Genomic DNA, 14,160 nt, shown 5'->3' with positions numbered 1-14,160 from the left:
TCTACCCACAATCACTGCTCCTTGTTGTTTAGTCTAAATTCAAGTTATTAAGGATTGTGTGAAATTGTTGAGTTAAGTGACACCACTTTTAGAGTAGAAGCTGACAGATTATAATGGCCTTGAAACAGGTTCCGAGTAACCATTGGTGAAGGAATTTCGTGACTATTTTTAGTAAAAATCGAGGTAAGTGGCTCTTTAATGGATTTTTAATAAAAAAAGACTATTGGTTTTGTTTGGAATGGTGTAGTTGGCCATTATATTTCAAACTTGTGTAAACTTTGGGTTTGTGCACATTCTTATGCTATTTTGGCTCTGTTTGTGGAATTTGTGCAAATTTTATAATGGTTGGAACGTTTGAAAAATGGTATGTGGCTTATTAAATTTGAAAGTTAAATGCGAGCATGCTATTTATTCTTGAGCCCATGATATGAATGTCTTTGTGACATGTTTGACGTCCCTCGCGGTGTGATATTTTCGTGGCATGATATCTTTGTGGTATATTGATGCCCTTGTGACAAAATGTCTTTGTGGCATGACATCTTTGTAGCATATTGGTGATTTCCATATTATCATGTGGCCATGAATATGATATTTGGATAAATATGTTGGTTAAGATAAAAGTGTACCGCTCACATTATTTTATTGAGAATTTATTCACTCTCTTATAGTGAACAAAAATTGTCAACTCTTACACCCCCATTAAATTGCTACTTACAGAGCACGTGGTAGCTCACCACTTCATTTCACATATTTTTCAAAGTTGTAGAAAGTTCATTCCTTTGAAGTAATAACTTTTGAGCCAAAGATTCCAGAGTGGACTAGGGTTAGTCAGTTGAGGTTGGAAGTTTTGGGACTTGATGATTTTGTTGCTTGAAGATGGTTTTGGTTGTACCGAGAGTTTTCTTATGGTCATATTTTAGTTATTTTACTATTTTGTTGGAGTATTTGTATTGTAATTATTTAGAATTTAATGGCTCGAGCCAAACTTGTGAATAGGTTTTTGATGATCACTATATTATAGTTGTGAATAGTTTGGAGGTTGTGTTTTTTATATATATTTGTAAACAGGGAGAAAGTTTTGAAAATATGGGCGGAACTATGTCCATTTATGCTTTTAGGTTTGGGGCGTTACAAATGTGGTATCAGAGCTTAGGTCTATGACTCTATAGACACTCAGGAAATGATGGTGATTACAGTTGGAGCAAAGGTTAAAGACATCGTAGAATTAGGACTTGATCATCATTATAATTTGGTTTGGATGTCAATTGATAGTGGTAGTTTTGTTGATTGTAGTCTAAGTTGATTTGAGGTTTATTGTTTTTTAATAAATTTTGGTATAGTATTGTCTATTGGACATATTATTGTGCTTTTATTTATATAACCAATTTTGGTGATAAAAATAGGTTAAGTATGCCACCAAGGCAAAAGAAGTCTGTTGTTGAAATTTGGCCTCGGAACGTAATTTAGAGGAAGAAATGTCTGTTGAAACAGAGACAGCTGAAATTAATGAAATGTCTAATAGAATCAATTCTAGAATTGCACAGAGTACTAAGAGACGTGAAAATTTGAAAGAGGGTTACCCTTTTGGAGAGTTTAAAAGACACAACCCTCCTACTATGAGTGGAGTGTTATTGACAATCTATCATTTTGGATACTTATTAGTCAATTCTACTAGAACAGGGAGTGCATGGACTCCAAGCTAAAGAGTGTTTGGTCGAGCATATTAGCCCGATCGATCGACATGACATCACACAAGCGCATAATGGAAAAGGCAAGGCGTGTGCACGCTGAGATCAACTTGGACCATCGATCAAGATTGACCCTGTTATTGATACCTAAGCCTGGGCTACCATGAAGGCTCCAATTGGTGCCCACAAGGAAGACGCGGCCTGCTTGGGTTGGTGATATGATGTCAAGGTTTATTGCATATATGGATGCAGATATAGGGGCTCTCCAAATATCATGATTAGAAGATAAAATATTCTCATTTGGCAGTCGTTTAGACATCCTAAACAATGAGGTCCATAGCTCTGCCTCAGAATTTCATGACTTCAAAAGCAACATTTTGAGCCGCACATTCCTTTAAAAGGATTTTGTGTATTTCTTCTAGTACCCTTATATGTTTTGCTCTATACTGTAAGTAAAATGATAGTCGCAATCATGAGTGCGCAAGCGTCATGAAATCACTTTGAAAAAAATAAATAAATACGGGACCCACATGAAAAAATAATAATTTTTTAATAGTGGAACCCACTCTTTTTCAAAGTGATTGCACGGCGCTTGCGCACTCCATGACTGCATGTAGCATTACTCAAAACGATGCTAAATTAATACATTCGAATATATTACTTTTTATATTTGAAATGCGTTACCATTACAAAAGTATTGTTTGAATGTAAATTTTATACATTCAAATGTTACTTAGAAATAAATAACTTTTTAGTGACGGATTGAAAAATCATTACAAAATACTATCATTTGTGACGGTTTTATGTTCATCAGAAAATAAAAACCATCACAAAAAGACAATTTTGTTGTAGTGCATGTCCATGGCCACTGGCTCGGTTGAAGTTCCAGCATCGATCCTCTATATTTGGAGTTCCAACATAGATGAAGCTAGGTAAGTCATAATTCCCTAATGTTTATGCAATTTACCCGCAGGGCTAGTCCCCAACAATATGGTCGAATGACCCACAATAATGGCTTAGACATTGATACAGTGTTTGGGTGCTCATCTATTAAATAAATATAAATAAAGCATATAAAATGTAAATAAAATAGAGCCATAGATTTATGTGATTTGGCATAGAAACCAACATTCACAGGTGGCTTAAGGGCACAATCCACCATGTTTGGTGATTGTACAATTTCTGATGGCCTCGCACAAATCTGAATATAATGGGGAAAATAGGGTTGAGGGTTGAAGAGAAGCTGAAGAAGATGGCATCTTTGTAGAAATCTGAAGATGGTGAAATTGAGAAGAGTGGGTCATTCTTTCATTTATGTAGAGAAATATGGAGATTCATAGAGATCTTCTTCTTTTATAGAGGTCTCTTTCCTTTTTTGGAGGTCCTATTGCTTTTACATTTTTGTATATCAGCTAATCTCTTTTAATTTTATCTATTTCTTATAATCTTATATCATCTTTTTAATTCTCGCAATGAGTTATGCTACATACAGTCATTTTTGTGTATTCTTTGTGCACTCTACTAATTTGATAGGTTAAAACAGTTATTTTATATTAAAGTAAAGTGATGCAGCTAATCACATTTGTGAAATATACAAAGAATACGTAAAAGTAATTATATATGAAGTTTTTATCCTGCCAATACGCTTCTAATGAATTAGACCCTGATTTATTTTATATCCCACACCTGATGCACGCCTAAAAAGGCCTAATTCATTTTATATATATCCCACACCTAATGCATAAAAAACCCATTAACTAATTGGCCATTATTGGATGGTCATGCACCCCATATTCAATGGTCTTGCGTCAATTTCCTTCCCCGTAATCCGGTCTGCATTATTAATAATCAGTACGATTTGCGCTTTGTTTAATGATCTTATCATCACCGAACTGTTTCTGCACTACCATTCTTGTTCAAGAAAAACACTCATCTCTCTCTCTCTGTAATCAAGCCGATCCCGAAAAAATGAACCCGCTTCTGCTCCTGATCACGATGACGATCTTCTTCCTCCTCTTGAAAGTCCTGCACACATTTTTATGGTTGCCGTGGAGAATCCAAAACCATTTCCGCAGGCAAGGCATACGAGGCCCTCCCTACCGTCCTGTTGTCGGAAACATGCCGGAGATTCACCGGATGCTTGCCAAAGCTCAGTCGAAGGCCATGTCTTGGGACGACCATGATGTCCATCACCGGCTGAGTCCGTACCATTCCGAGTGGTCGGCTGTGTATGGGAGGACGTTTCTGTATTGGTTCGGATCTAAGCCCAGGCTGGCTATCACCGATCCTGACATGATAAAGGAGGTCCTCATGAGCACCAGTGGATCATTTGAGAAGATTGACTTTACCCCTCCGATTAAGATGTTCTATGGACAAGGATTACTTGCATTGAACGGTGAGAGATGGAGCCTTCACAGAAGAATCGCAAACCAAGCTTTTAAGATGGAGAAAGTTAAGGTAATTTTTAAATACCAATACTAGTATACTTCGTATTCGATCGTTTTGATCTTTTTTAGTAAACTATAATTCATTAAATATTATAATAATCATTTATGCTTTGTATATTCATTTAATGGCAGGGTTGGGTGCCAGAGATTGCGGCTAGTACTAGACAGATGCTCCGAAAGTGGGAAGAAGAGAGAGGAGGAAGAGACGAATTCGAGATGGAAGTGCATAAAGAATTTCATAACCTTTCAGCGGACATAATATCTAGAACTGCATTTGGAAGTAGCTTTGAGGAGGGGAAGAGGATCTTCATGTTACAAGAGCAGCAACTACGCATTGTCTCCCCAGCTTTCAGAAGCGTCTATCTTCCAGGTTTCAGGTGATTAAGTACATATTTATTATTCTCATCATGGGCTTACCTTAGAACCGGAGTACTTGTACCCCAGTCCTCTAGCTTTTATTTGCTTTGCTATAAATAAAGAATAATAGGGTTCTTTATCCTGGATCTTTGTTATCTCCGATCACACTAAGGTCCCGTTTGGTTGCAAGATTCAGCTGATATCAACTCAGTTCAGTCTAATTTTAAGCTGAGTCTAACATCCAAACATCTAACTCTCAAATTACTAAACTCATCTCAACTCAAAATCTCTTTACACGTGGAACCCACAACCTTTTTCAACTCAACACATATTTCTACGTGGGACCCACAACCTTTTTCAATTTTTCATAAATAGTATTAAACTCATGATCTTAACTTCCAAACACATCTAAACTCATTTTAGATAAGTCTCACATAATTCACTCCACCTACTCAACTCCCTACTATTTATAAAGAGCTCAGCTCAACATCCAAACGCAGCCTAATTGATACGACATATTTTAAGTGGCCTAATAAGTCTACAATTTAAGTATAAAACTACCTAAATTTTGATATATCAGTTGGCCGTACGACTTATAAGGATGATGAAAGTAACGATGAAAAGCATAAATACTTGTGAATGAATGATATATATGTACATTTGTAGGTTTTTGCCCACTAAGAATAATAGAGAGGGGTGGAGGCTTGAGAAGGAATCACGAGAATCCATTCAAACGCTGATACAGAACAATAAACGAAAGGGGAGAGAAAGTTCAGAAAATTTACTTGGTCTCTTGCTATCTTCTCACAAGAATATTCACGATGGTAAAGAAGAGAAATTAGAGGCGACGGAAATCATAGATGAATGTAAGAATTTCTACTTTGCAGGAAAGGAAACAAGTGCTAATCTTTTGACTTGGGCACTCGTCCTTCTAGCATCACATCAAGAATGGCAAAGCAAGGCACGGGAAGAAGTTTTCAAGGTTTTTGGAGATAATCAACATCCCACAGCTGAGAATTTAAACGATCTTAAGATAGTGAGTTTAAGTATTCCTCACTTTCCTGCCCATTTTTGTTACATCAACGAGCTTTCATTTTATTGATAAATCAGTCATCATAAGTATCCCAAAAAGTTCTTTTTTCAAGTCCCTTTAACTCATTTCTTTCCATTCTATCTCAAATTATGGAAATATGTCCATAATTTGTGCTTGATGATCTATTATCACCTCGAATATGTTAAGCATTTTAAAGTTGATGAACATATATTCATAACACTTTTATCATGTAAGAATGCATGTATAACCCACCAATATATAACAGTTGTGCTAACAATGACATACTTGTAAGCTAGACATTATAGGCCTTATTCTGACTTGTTCCATGATTATGCATATTTTAATCACTCAAATAGATATTTAGCTTTAAATGGATGGCAAGCTATGCTTAACCATGAAATAGTGTAGATTTCTTGTTGTTTTTTCAACAGGTGAGTATGATACTGAACGAGGCACTTCGTCTCTACCCTGTGGCTACAATGCTACAACGACAAACAACCAAAAGAGTTAAGTTAGGGAAACTCGACATTCCAATAGGAACACAACTCAGTTTGTTCATGACTGTTGTCCATCATGATACTGAGTTATGGGGAAAAGATGCACATAAATTCAATCCATTGAATTTTTCTGAGACTCGAAAGCATTTAGCATTGTATTTTCCATTTGGGTTGGGACCCAGAATCTGTGCAGGTCAGAATCTAGCCCTGGTTCAGACAAAGGTGGCACTAGCTATGATTGTCCAACAGTATTCTTTCATCATGTCCCCAACTTATGTTCATGCGCCGATGATATTCATGAGCTTGCAACCTCAACATGGTGCACAAATCTTGTTTAGGAGGATTACTGCTTGAAACTTGCAGCCTCTTGAGCGCGCATGCCGCAACGTATATTCATGGCTCAATTTGGAAATGCTTGTGTACATGTTTCTTTATTATTTCCTCAAATGTCGTTTGTTGCTTTATGAGTTTGTTATGTGTTTTCATAAATGGATATTTGTAAATAGTTGTGAAGATTTTTTGAGACAACATTTTTAAAAGGTCTACTCGGACTCATATTTGAGAATATGTAAGGATGTAAGATTTGTTTATATGAGTTTTTATGGAGGGTGTAAGAAATATTTTTATTAAAAATAACCTAACAGCCACCGCATGGTGGCTGCCACCACAAGGAAGCCCCGATCCGCCCGCTACCCATGGTGTGGCTCTAAGACACCCCGCAATAGTTGTAAATCATCTTTCAAAGTTTTTATCTAATCATTTTTGTAAGTTTTCATTAAAAAAAAAAATGAAAGTTAATATTGACTTTCAAGAAAGTCAATAGAAAAATCGTTGTTGACTTTTACAACCGGATACAATGTAAATACTTAGAAATTTCACTTAATATATCAAAGGTATCTCTCACTTGTGTAGAGGCAAGGGTCTTGTACTCTGCTTCAGTGTTGGATCGTGCAACCGTCTTTTGTTTCTTAGAATTCCAAGAAATGAGGTGCTGACCAAGGAATACACAGAACCTACCAGTAGTTCGTCTATCATCAAGACAGCCTGCCCAATCAGCATTTGTATAGGCTTGAAGAATGAGCTTGGATGATGATTTAAAAAACTGTCCATGGTTGAGTGTGGACCTGAGGTAACGAAGGATCCTTTTAACAGCAAACCAGTGAGGTTCTTTAGGACAGTGCATAAACTAACATACTTTGTTTATAGCAAAAGTTATGTCAGGTCGAGTCATGGACAAGTATTGTAAAATCTATGTCAGGGAAAGACGTGGTGACGGCTAGAGATGTAGTGTTTTCTGAGGAGGGAGAGGTAGGGTTTTTAAAGGAGGCAGAGAGAGACATCGAGGGGGAATTAGGGTTTTCTAAGGATGAATTAGGGCTCGGTGTTGTAAAAGGAGAAAAAAAATAGATCGTGGGCCTGGGCTTAGGCCAAGAATAGATGAACTAAACAGAGGAAGAGAAGCGTAAGTGGGGGCCTAGACCGTGGGATTGTTAGTGGGCTTGACAATGGAATAGGGAAACGACATCTCATCAAAGAGAACGTCCCTAGAAATATAGACACATTTGGAAATGGGCTCAAGACATCTATACCCTTTATGGATTGGACCGTAACCCAAAAACACACAAGAAATGGACTGGTAATTTAATTTGTGCTTATTATAGGGATGAAGGTTGGGCCAACATTGACACCCAAAGACTTTCAAAAAAGTGTAGTCTGGATCTCTATTATAAACCTTAAAATTTGGTGATTTGTTATTTAAGATTTTTTAGGGGAGTAAATTAATTAGATAAATAGATGTTTCAAAAGCTTCAACCCAGAAGGAGAGAGGGAGAGAGGAATGGGCTAGTAGAGCAAGCCCAGTTTTGACAATATGTTAATGCTTAGGTTCTATTAGCCCATTTTGTTGATGGGCATATGGACCTAAGAAGCGATGATTAATGTCAAGTTTAGTACACTATGAGGTAACGGGCTTGAATTCAGCCCCACCATCAGTTTTAAGGGTAAGTAGTTTTGCATTGAAAAGACATTCAATAAATGGTAGGAAAGTAGTGAAAATGTGTTGAACATCCAATTTTAATTTTAAATGGAAGAATCACGTGTAACGAGTAAAATGATCTATAAAAGAGACATAATATCGATAGCCATTATTTGAAATTATAGGGGATGGGCCCCATAAATCAGCACTAACTATCTCTAAGGGATGAGTAGAACTGGGCCCATGTGATACATACAGAAGCTGATGGTTCGTCGCAAGAGGGCAAGCTAGACATTTAGACACAAAGTGTTTGTGGAGAACTGGCAAATAGTTGGCATGCACCACTTTGAAAACAATTTCCTAAGATGGGTGGCCGAGACGTTGATACTAGGTGGGAAGAGAAATGCGTTCGCCCAAGTGAGTGGATGCAGAGGAGGACGCCGACGAGTTTATTGCAGGAGGAAACACATAAAGGCTGTTACGAGTGGGTCCAGTGAGGAGGCACTTCGCTGTCCAAGTGTCCTTCACATAAAAATGGGTTGCATGAAACTCAAAGAAACAAGAATTTTGAAGACAAAACTGAAGTACAAAGACAAGGTTTTTAGAGATATCAGGGGTACTTGAAGAAGATTTTGTAATTTGAAAGAAGATGAGTTAGAGATAAAAGAGGAGTGACCAACTTTCTGAATAGGAAGGCACGATCCATCACCTAAGCGTACTGTGTCATTACTAGAGTAAGGTTCACTTGTGAGGTTGAGGTTTTTGAGGTCGTGGGTGAGATGGTGGGTGGCACCAGAGTCGAGGTACCAAGTTGAGTCAGAGTATGAGCTAGGTGTAGCAAAATGGGCAGAGAAAGACTGAGGTGATTCAAGTTGGTAGGAGTGATTGAAGCAGTGGCAACACTGGAGGGCGACATGGCCTTGTTTTTGGTAGACTTGGCATGTTGGGTGTTGGGTACCATGTGTTTGAGAAAAGGTCCCAGAAGGAAGGCGACCACCACACCCAGAGAATTTTCCTATGCTTCGTCCCTGTCTTCCACCACGAGAGGAACCACGACCTCTCTGATCATTACCACCATAAGAGTTGTAGTTAATAGAAACTTCAGAAGGTGGTTTGAGTGAATGAGAGAATTGGCTTTCATGAACCAAGAGAAGTGGATAAAGTTCATTTGAGGAGATGGGGCCAAATCTTGTGGTGAGTGAAGTGATAAAGGACTCGTAAGTTGGTCCAAGACCATTGAGCAAGTAAGTAACAAATTCCTTGTCTGGAAGAGGATTTCCAGTAGCGGCAAGAGTATCAGCAAGGTGATGAACTTTGCCAAAATAGTCAGAGATGGAATGATCTCCTTTAGACAGATTGGTGAGCTGAAAACGTACTTGGAACTGTGACGCCCGCAGATTCCGCTTGGGATCGGACGGACATCTGAAGCGTCGGGACATGCAACACAGGGTTACCTGCCCCCGTTCATGACATATAAGATGCAATGTTCCTAACCTGCATATAGCATTATGCAATATTCGCAGCGGATATTTTTTTTTTTGAGCAATACTATGCACCAAACTTATAATATCTCAAATACTTAAAACATAAACCATGCATACTTAAAACATCCACAATTACCACACGGGTCTCAGAAGACTGTAATCTCAAAACAATGAAGACCTGGCTCTATAATTACATTCCCAAAATATACTATTGGGCTAGTTCGTTGAATAACTCGGTAACTCGACTAACGATGCCGAAATACTATCCAAAGACCTAACTATGGAGGCTGCAAGCTCTATGCTGCGTCTACAGCGTCTAGTCAACCTCCTTCAGTCTGCTAGTGTCTATTCCCTGCTCTGATCCTGACACATCGCCTACCATTCGGGGGGAATGGTAGTTGGGACTACCACGGTGAGATTTGATTACAAATCTCAGCAAGTTAGCAGGAACTTCCACACAGGTTAATGATGCATGCATGACAATAAAAGCATGAATGCATAATCAAAGTCATAAGTAAGCATAGCATAACTTGATATACAACATGGCATAAATGACATAACTTGAACTGAAACTGAAACTTAGCTTGACGTGACATGGCATGTATGTGAACTTAAAACATAACATAGACTAGCAACATAGCATGAACGTGAACTTCAACATAGCATGAACGTGAATATACATAATTTGAACATGAGCTTGAACATAACATGAACCTGAGCATGACATAACATAAATGTGAACTTGAAACATAACGTGAACGTGAACATGACATAACATGAATGTGAACTTGGACATAACATGAACCTGAGTATGACATAGCATCAATGTGAACTTGGAACATAACGTGAACACGAACATGACATAACGTGAATGTGAATTTGAACATGACATGAACTTGAACATAGCATGACATAAACATGAACTTGAAATATATTCTTGTCTGTTGGGGTTACCATGATTGGCATAAACTTGAAACTTGACATGAACGTAAACTTGAACATAACATGACGTGAAACATGACTTCAATGTGAAATACATAAACTTGAAATCTTATTAAATAAACTTAATTAATAAAGTGACCATACGGGTGCTACACGGGTCCCCTTGAGCTGTGTGTCCCTGCCAATTACCGCATCACAACACATGTGTCTATACCAGCTGTGAGTGCGTTAATACGTACTCCACAGTTGTTGTGGCCCCACGTATTCTACGTGTCACAATTGCTGTGTCTCACGTAGTGTATGCTCCACAGTTATTGTGGCCCTATACTTCATGCTCCACAGTTGTTGTGGCCCCATGAATTGTTTGTGCCACACTTGCTGTGGACACACGTAACATAATGTGTGGCTCCATCGGCGTTAGTGCCTGGCGCGCTCCGGTGATCAGCTAGTTAGGCCTCATTCGTAACCTGTTGACTGTACTTCGTCAACCCAAGGAATTTCACACCTATTTAGACACTCCAGCGTGAACAAAGCAGTTTCACTAGGATATTACCCCATCCTAGCGCTTAGGGTCGTGATTGACATGAATAACTTAACTACATATATGACATTTCGTAACGTGACGTGACATAAAGGACAGAAGTCCTGACGTAACATAATGTGACATGAACGTAAGACGTTAGACATGACATAAAATATAACAGACAATATTTCATAACATGGCATACATGTAGCAGACATATTTCGTAACTTGGCATAACATGTAACAGACAATATTTCGTAACATTGCATAACATGTGACAGTGAATATTACGTGACATGACATACATGTAACAGATAACATACGTAATGTGGCATACTTGCAACAGATAGTAACATGAGACAGAATATATTATGTAACAGATAAATATTTCATGACAGAATAATTCTTGTAATAGATAAACATGTGATGACATGGCCTACATAACAACATACGAACATAAATTGTAGTTCTCTTACCCATCACACATACACAGTAAACTGATAGTAAGTTAAGAGCTAACTTATCTCGATCGTCACATTCTACGAGATTAAAGCGCGAAACACGAGGAACTGAAAATGGGTATTCTAAAAGTTAAAACTTTAATGACTAACAATTAGAAATGTGAAAAGAGAAAACTTAGAATAAAATTACCATTTTACCCTTTACATGTGGGAAAATGACTATTTTACTCCTGACTTAAGGATTTCACATCCTAACTCCAAAAATTATCAAAATTTACATTCCTCATGTAAATTTTGTCCTAGACTCAAATATCAACTCAGAAAAATTTAAAACCATTCACAATTATGGAAAACCCGCATTGGCCGAAACATTCATAGGCCATTTCTCTTGATTTTAGTTGCAATTTCTTCCATCTTCAAAACTCATGTTTAAACCAAAATTTTTGTAACAAGGATCTTCCTATCCTAAGTTTTAAAAAAAATACACTTAAAATATCCATTAAGAAAAGCTAATCATCAACACCAAACGTTTTGTAAAAGGACCCAAACTTTTTAACAAAAAGTAAACCCTTAAATCACAAGTTTTGGCCTTAATAAAAACATCTCCAAGAATTCCAAAAAAAAACAAATCTTACTTCTAACACATTCATAACATCATCTTAAGATCAACCATACTTTAAATCAAACAACAAAAGCCACCAAAAATCACAAAATAACACTTGGAGTTTTTGGTTTTAAACTTAGTCCAAAACAGAAACTTTTCTCTCCACTAACTTAGATCAATCTCTTGATCCATGGGTTAAACACATGTGATCTTCAAACTAAAACATCTCATGGTTTAAAAATGTGTCCTAAATAATATCCAACCATCAAACTTAAAATCACATGGCTAAAACTCCATAAAACATGGATCTAACCCAAAAACATCAAATCTTAGGCCTAACCGAAATCTTCTTGCATAGAAAAATCATACCTTTAAAACTAATACTAAATATCTTCAAAATAACATCCTAACATGTATATAAGAGGCTTAGGATCATCATATAAAAATATCAAAGCCTTTGGAATAAGATCAAACCACGAAATATTCCAACTTTCACAAAACAAAATATGTTTTTCCACTTCCAGTTTTCAAGTTTCTAAATCTAAGGAAATATATCATCAAAACTTTATCCATGCAACAAAACTGCAATGAACATTCATAAACACATGCTAAAAACACTCCATAAAATTTTCTGACCAAGATATATCCATTAGCTTCGTCAAAAATTCCAAAACATATCATACTCTCCAGTTTCACGCCCAGAATGACCTTTCCATGGTTAAAAGTACTTTTGACTAACCAAATGAGCATGGATTGAGACTAATAAGATATCCACCGAAACTAGACTCAAATACGAACAAATTTTATGAAGGATTCATCATGAGAAAATACTTACAATGGGTCAATAATGGCCACACAAAAATACACAGAAATCTGCCCGAGAGAGCGCTTTTGGGTTTCTCTCTAAGAACGGAGGAAAGAAGTGATAAAATGGAGAAAGTGTGTCTTGCATGACTTTAGACTCCTGGAGGGGGAAGTTATAGGCTTGAAAGACCCTTGATTGGAGTTGGCTATGTGACATAAAGTGGAGAATAGTGAGAGGCATGGACTGCCTGCGGCAGCTGTGAGAGATGGAGGTTGATGGAGTAGATTTCTCCTTCACATCAAGGCACTATTGGGTGCAGCCAAAGGCAGTGGATGGTCTGCCATGTGGGAGAAAACTTCTCCAAGAAGCTTTGCCAATGTGGCCAATTTCGTGGGCCTTGGTGGGCCCCAACCAAGTGGGCTTCAATTTGGGGTTTAAATGGGGTTTGGTTAGGGTTTGAGATGCTATCAAGCCCAAAACTAATTTTTCTTGACCCAATCAAATTTTCAAAGTTTAAAAGGTTGGATAATGATGTCATGACAAGGATTTGATTAATTAATAGCATGTAGAAGTGATTTAATCAAGTGATTAAACACAATGCTAGAAATCGGATTAAAAAGGGTTTGGAGGCCAACTTTAGGGTTTGGGGAACCCGTTTAAGGTTTTGGTTTCAATTAAGTTTTTGGAGTTTCAATTGGATTCCCACCATTTAGGGTTTTGCTAGGATTGAAACCCTCTTTGGTCTGGCACAATTTGGTTGAACAGATGAAACAAGGTTTTGCTTAGGTAGCATAATCTCACACCTTGATTTCCTTCACAAATCTATATAAAAGTTTCTCTTTGTGCCAAGTGTCTAGTACCATTCACTATGTGTGGCTAAGATCTTGTCAAGTGTCCAAATAAAACTTCTCTAACCTAATTTGGACATTCCACACTGTGATTTTAAAAACACTGCATTGGGTGCGCTTATCGAGGTTACTATTCACTTCAAAAAAAATGCATAATAAACTTAGTACTGAAAAATCCTAAATATTCATATTAACCTATAGTGAAAATCATTTACCGAAATTCAACCCCAAAGTGCCCCTAAAAATAATTTCACAATTTCGAACAGTCGTTTCGTCCAAAATTATGAAAATGGGTTATTGCGCGATAAAATCCTAAATAATCCAGTGAGTCTAATGGCGTAGACCATAACGCATTCTGACACTTATAACTACTTCAAATAATTAAATTCATATATCTAACATCACAGTGAGTGGTAACACTGACTATGTTGACAGACTAAAACTTGTCGATTGGTCGATTCGTAAAAACTTATGG

The 14,160-nt window shown here is 37.3% G+C and overlaps 1 protein-coding gene across 1 annotated transcript; it reads left to right on the top strand.

Moving 5' to 3' along the window:
- Positions 1-3,561: 3,561 nt before the first annotated feature.
- On the top strand, positions 3,562-6,633 carry LOC121241951 (cytochrome P450 734A1-like). The gene is made up of 4 exons (XM_041139810.1): positions 3,562-4,145; positions 4,268-4,512; positions 5,159-5,528; positions 5,978-6,633. Exons 1-4 carry the CDS (start codon positions 3,657-3,659, stop codon positions 6,395-6,397), a joined length of 1,524 nt encoding a protein of 507 aa, XP_040995744.1. The 5' UTR covers positions 3,562-3,656; the 3' UTR covers positions 6,398-6,633.
- Positions 6,634-14,160: the final 7,527 nt, after the last annotated feature.

Source organism: Juglans microcarpa x Juglans regia, chromosome 8D (assembly GCF_004785595.1).
Source record: "Juglans microcarpa x Juglans regia isolate MS1-56 chromosome 8D, Jm3101_v1.0, whole genome shotgun sequence".
Lineage (NCBI taxonomy): Eukaryota > Viridiplantae > Streptophyta > Magnoliopsida > Fagales > Juglandaceae > Juglans > Juglans microcarpa x Juglans regia.
The sequence above is the reverse complement of the archived record's forward strand: the minus strand, read 5'-3'. Positions and strand labels throughout refer to the sequence as shown.

Excerpts from the sequence above, each read along its gene's own strand:
- LOC121241951 (XM_041139810.1), top strand. The coding sequence starts at position 3,657 with ATGAACCCGCTTCTGCTCCTGATCACGATGACGATCTTCTTCCTCCTC. Across the intron at positions 4,146-4,267 it reads TTAAGATGGAGAAAGTTAAG|GGTTGGGTGCCAGAGATTGC; the intron begins GTAATTTTTAAA and ends ATTTAATGGCAG. Across the intron at positions 4,513-5,158 it reads GTCTATCTTCCAGGTTTCAG|GTTTTTGCCCACTAAGAATA; the intron begins GTGATTAAGTAC and ends GTACATTTGTAG.